Consider the following 5665-nt stretch of genomic DNA (forward strand, 5'->3'; position numbering starts at 1 on the left):
CACTTAACAAACAAATCAAGGCATCTTGTGGAATCAAAGGTGAATTAAATTTAGCTAATTAAGGGCCTAGAATCAATACAAGATAAACCCTACAAATGGGGTTTATCATACCAGAGTTAATTCAGAGTTTATCTGATACAGCTGTACGAAAGTGTGGGATTCGTGCACCAGGTTTTTGGCACCATTGCCGGGGATTGTTCGAGTTTGGACAAACTGAGGGATTTTCTTGCTCCTTACATCAGGTAATTTTTATTTTGTTGACTCTTTTATTTTTATTGTCTTCTTTTTCAATTTTCGAAAAATTTAAAAACTTTTTAAAAAAAATATTTTTCTTTTCTTTGTTTAATCTGTGTTCTTAGTTTGAGTCTTTCATGTTTTCTGTCCTTCAATTACAAAAATTTTAAAACTTCTTCAAAAACCTTTTTCATACAGTTTATTTTTAAGCATCCTTAGCTTTCTGTTTGAGTCTTTTATTATGTTCTTGGTTAAAAATTTTTGTCCCCTATAAGTCTTTCTTTCAAAAAAATTTTAAAAATAGTTTCTTTGTTTAATTCTTGTTTCAATTTTTAAGTTTGGTGTTTGAGTCTTTATTTTTGTTCTTATTGCAATTTTCGATTTTTTGGTATCTTCCTTTCAAAAATTTTATTCAAAAATGGTTTTTCTTTGGTTAAATCTTGTGTCACGTTTCTAACTTTGGTGTTTTCTTGTTACTTTTCTTTTAATTTTCGAAAATTGTGATTTGGTTTTCTAAAAAATTTAAGTTCGGTGTCCTTTTTATGTTCTTGTGTTCTTTGAGTCTTTGAGTTTTGTTCTTTGTGTTCTTGTTAACCTTCAAGGTGTTCTTGTGTTTTCTTTTTGTTTTCATCTTAAAATATTTAAGTTTGGTGTCCCTTTGTGTTTTCCTCCAAAATTTTTGAAAATAAGGTGCACTAGATAAAAAAATTTTAAGTCTTGTGTCTTTTACTTGGTTTTCTCTTTAATCATTAAATTCAAAAATAAAAAATATCTTTTTTTTTATTTTCTTAAATTTTCAAAAATTTTAACATAAAAATTCAGATTTCAACTTCAAAATTTTTTTTATCTTATTTTAGTTTTCAAAATTTCAAAAATCAAATCTTTTCAAAATTAAAAATCTTATCTTTTTCAAATTTCAAAATTTTAAAAATCAAATCTTTTTCAAAATTAAATTTCAAAATCTTATCTTTGTAAACTCATTTCAAATCTTTTTAATTTCTTATCTTATTTTTTTCTAATTTCAAATTTCAATTTCAAATCTTTTCTTATCTTATCTCTTATCTTATTTTATTTTAAAATCTTTTCTTAATTTATATCTTATCTTCTCTCTCCTCTTTTTCAAAACTTCCTAACTAACTCTTCTCTCTCAATTTTTGAAAACTTCTCCTCCTTCTCTCTCTTCTATTTTCGAAAATTCACTAACCAATTTTCAATCCAATTTAAGTTATTAACTTAATTTTCGAAAATAATAAATAAATAAAATAAAAACAAAAATATTTTAATTCTTATTTATCTTTTCTATTTATACTTCTTCTTCTATTCACTTCTATTATTCGAACTCTACCCCTCTCTCATCCTCCATCTTCACTTTTCTATCTTCTTATTCTTTCTTCACATCTAACTGAGAGCTCTTTGGTCCAAGTAGCACAAAAAATTTTCTTCTTTACTTTCTTTCTTCTTTTCTTGTTTATGACCAGGAACAGGAATAAAGAACCTCTCACTACAAGAAAATACGTCTATTGCCACACTTTTAAAGCGTGGTGAAAAGCTAAAAAAAGCATGGCGATAGCTTTTTGCCACGCTTTTTGAGCTACCGCCACGCTTTTGAAAGGTGACCTATGAAAGGGTGGCAGTTGCTCTATCGCCACGCTTTTTTAAGCCTATTGCCACGCTTTTTGTTTTCCACGCTTTTTTACAAACTGCCACTTGTAAAAGTGTGGCTATAGGTGGGAAATATGGCCACACTTTTAAAGCGTGATCATATGTGGAAGGTAGGGCTACGCTTATAAAGCGTGGAAATAGAGCAGATATGGCCACGCTTTACAAGCGTAACAGTAGATGAGATATTGCCACGCTTTTAAAGCGTGGCGATAGCGAAAGATAAGACCACGCTTTAAAAGCGTGGTGATAGCCTTATCAAGTTGTAAAAAAAACCACGCTTTAAAAGCGTGGCGATAGCCTTGTCAAGTTGGAAAAAAAATCTTTTTTTTGATTTTTACCTTCATCGCTGCAAAATATAAATTTTCAATCCTTTTTTATTACCAAACCTATAAATAAAGTATGCAATTTTTATTATAAGTTAAATCAAACAATAACTAGTGACATATAGCTACAGAAGTGACATTAGCTGCCTTCACATCCAGTAATACATTAGCTTCCTTCACATCCCGATGAATAATCTTAGGATTGCATTGCTCATGAAGATATTCTAGGCCTCGGGCTGTTCCTAGAGGCACTTTTTTTCTCGTAGGCCAATCCAAAATAGCCTCCCCAGGTTTGAGTTCTTCATAACAAAATGACCCAAGTTTTAGAAGCCAGCATAAACAACAATATACAGTTCTATGTTATCAATATAAATTTAAATTTGGCGTAGCAGGATACAGAATTTTTTATGCTATCTAGTGGATATTTGAAATTGGGTAAGTTTACATTATGACAGTTCTATTGATTATATAGATTAGCTTCATCTTTCTCTTTCATGTTTTATTTCCCTAAGACTCTGTTATGATGATGATAATTATACCCTGGAATGTTAAATAGCTATAGGAATGAAACAAAATAAAGATGCAACATGGAGGCGACTCTTGTAAAAATATTACTCTCGCAAAGCAAATTTTATTTATAATTAGCAGGACTACTCATGTGCCATATAAGTTGATGGTTAAATACCTCGAAGAAGATAGGCAACCTCAAAAAGTTTTCTGAGCTTGCGAATATATTCTGCCTCCACTGTAAAGCAAAAGTAGATAATAAAACTGATTAGTATAGAACAACTATGTTTTTTTCCCTAATAATAACATAATATATTTATTTTCTAAATTTCTCAATTTCTTTATACAATATCAACTAAACCCTTAATTTTATACATTTAAAATTTTATTAACTAATTGTTTATTAAAAAAATAGTTTTGTAGCAGATCTCGCTTAATTTTAATCTAGAATAATCCTAATAAGGAGCCAATTTTATATATAGTAGTTCAATACAGTCAAGGTTTGCACCTTTTTATTAATTTTGACTTTTTGAGTAAGGAGAAGAAATAAATAAATTACTCTATTTCATTTAATAGTTAAAACACGTAAACCATGTAAGTTCTTCGTCTTGTCCTGTACATGTCTACATTTTTGACAAAACTATAATAATAATAATAATAATAATAATAATAATAATAATAATAATAATAATAATAATAATAATGCTTTTATGGGATCTAAAAATTTCTTCTCACCTATCTGTAGATTGCAGAGAGTGATTTGCTTCCTGAGTTTGCTAAGGATGATGTTGATCTTTTGACCATAGTGGGACAGTTCCTGCTTATACTCTCTGAAACCAACCAAATATATATAAGCACATTATTCTACGTATTAATTAAGCAGCAAAGTTCACTATAACATTTTAACAGCATCTCCACCGAGACTTTCATAATCGGTTAACCTTTTAACAGCAATTTTTGTGCCATCGGGTAGAACACCTTTATAAACCTTCCGAAGGCCTCCCTGTCCTAAAACATTTCTCTCACTAAAGTTGTCTGTAGCTATTTGCAGTTCTCTCCAAGCAAATCTTTTCAGCTGACCAAATCGAAAAACAGATAAAGAATTAAATTTTAGTCACTATATGGCAATACCAATAAGTTCAGCATAAACATCAAATAGTGGAAAAGTTAAAGCTCAATTGTTGTCACCAACTTGCACGCCTATCTGGCAATCCGAGAACTGATTGAATTGTATATTGTGCACAATTAAGCATAAGGCCTGAAAGATCCACTACATTTTTTAAACAAGAAAACAGAATATTGATTACATATTTATAGAAGCAAATCACCTGAAGTAACTCCTTTTCTCGAGAAGCCTTCCATTGTCGAAATTGTTCTGCCTCTTGCTTCATTTTATACTGCAATTGGACCTACAGTTTTCATAAATCCAATATCAGATACAAAGTAAAAATTTCAATAATTAAGTAGCTCGAAAAATAAAACACAAGTGCCTTTTGAGCCTTGATGTACTGTATTTCAGCTTGCAATTTTTTTATAGTTTCTTCGCTCTTCTCCTTTTGCTTTAGTAGCTGCACCTGGTTTTCTTGTTTCTTCTTGAGGTCTAAAATCTAATGTTGAAGATTTTAATATATAAATAACTCAGACACTATTTGACTTTGGAAAAGGACAATTACCATGAAAATAATATAGAGATATTACCTGTGCTTCTAGTGCTTTCAATTTTTGGCCATGAACATCTTGAGATTTCTATAAATAGTATTTTGATTCCTTGTTTTCATTCTTATGTTTTCTATTTTCATAATTGTGAAAAGAAAAACATAAACATAAGAAAAATACTGTTTACTGTCTTCATTTCTTATTTTCACAACTTCCTTTTTACAAAATTTTGAAAACAAGTTACACAAAAAATGTAGACAAAAAATAAACCAAACTAGAAAAAACTTTTCGTTTGTGTGCTATCTAAAAAGTATTTAAACCTAACTATGTCCAAACCTGTAGTTTTCTTTTTTCCTGCTCAAGCTCCATAATTTTCTTCCCAAAATGCTCTTTGAGTGCTTCAGTATCAATTCCAATGCGCTTCATCTTAGACTACAAGGAAGTAAAAATATACGGCAATTAAAACACCATAAAATGGAACACTTACTGATTTACTGTTTGAGGCCCCAAGATATTAGCATAAGGACAAATTAAGAAAAACAATTAGCACATTCCAATATCACTTGTTTTTTTTAGCCTTCCAATATTAATGTTATGGAAACCGATGCTGCAAAAATCCTTTATTTTAAAGTCAATATACTATAGTGTATATAGTAGGAGTAGAAAAAACAAGCTTTATTTAAACATTTGAAAGAAAAAAAAAGGTAATGACCGAAGAAAAAACTTTAATTTTGAACTCTGTAGTTCAGGTTTAAGAACGGCCAATACCGTATGGTGTACGAGCTTCTCGTATATTTATTGTTCTTCAGTTACTAGATTTATTTCTAATCTATTATACATAAAGAGAATATTTAGTACACCCGGAGGAAGGCCCACTTCTTTGCATATGTCAGCCAACTCCAAACATGTCCTGAAATAAAGCAAAGCATAGCCTATAGTTCAGCAAAAATAACCAAGACTAAAAAAGAAGCAAAGATTTTGCAAGAGATTCTGAGAAACATACACAGATGCCAATTCGGAAGCCTTTAATATCGCAGCACAACCAGCTGCCAGAGTAGGGGCAACCTTCCATGTAGCCATTAACAGAGGATAGTTCCTAAAACATGACATCTAGTTAGCAATTTTGCTAATAGAGAGAGGTAACTAATTTAGGGATTGTAAAAAAATATAACAGCTAAAATATCAAAATTCAAAAGCTAAGATCACACAAAACAACATTCAAAATTAGGTATCCATTATCAATTAACCAAGAAGGAACATTCGTGTTGAGCATGCGATTGACA

The 5665-nt window shown here is 30.3% G+C and overlaps 1 protein-coding gene across 1 annotated transcript; it reads right to left on the reverse strand.

Annotated features, from left to right (window-relative positions):
- Window positions 1–2245: 2245 nt before the first annotated feature.
- Window positions 2246–4997, reverse strand: LOC112766065 (LRR receptor kinase SERK2-like). Its single transcript, XM_025811919.2, has 6 exons — window positions 4719–4997; window positions 4055–4135; window positions 3668–3801; window positions 3462–3556; window positions 2905–2964; window positions 2246–2518 (listed from the first exon to the last, which is right to left on the reverse strand). The coding sequence occupies exons 1-6, from the start codon at window positions 4806–4808 to the stop codon at window positions 2331–2333; spliced, it is 648 nt and encodes a 215-aa protein (XP_025667704.2). The 5' UTR covers window positions 4809–4997; the 3' UTR covers window positions 2246–2330.
- Between the last annotated feature and the right edge of the window lie 668 nt (window positions 4998–5665).

Source organism: Arachis hypogaea, chromosome 17 (genome assembly GCF_003086295.3).
Source record: "Arachis hypogaea cultivar Tifrunner chromosome 17, arahy.Tifrunner.gnm2.J5K5, whole genome shotgun sequence".
NCBI classification, from domain to species: domain Eukaryota; kingdom Viridiplantae; phylum Streptophyta; class Magnoliopsida; order Fabales; family Fabaceae; genus Arachis; species Arachis hypogaea.

What these genes read in the sequence shown, in the direction of transcription:
- LOC112766065 (XM_025811919.2), bottom strand. Translation starts at nt 4,808, where the DNA reads ATGAAGCGCATTGGAATTGATACTGAAGCACTCAAAGAGCATTTTGGG. An exon ending in AGGAAAAAAGAAAACTACAG is followed by an intron (nt 4,136 to 4,718) that starts GTTTGGACATAG and finishes TGAAAACTGTAG; the next exon opens with GTCCAATTGCAGTATAAAAT. An exon ending in GAGAAAAGGAGTTACTTCAG is followed by an intron (nt 3,802 to 4,054) that starts GTGATTTGCTTC and finishes CGATTTGGTCAG; the next exon opens with CTGAAAAGATTTGCTTGGAG.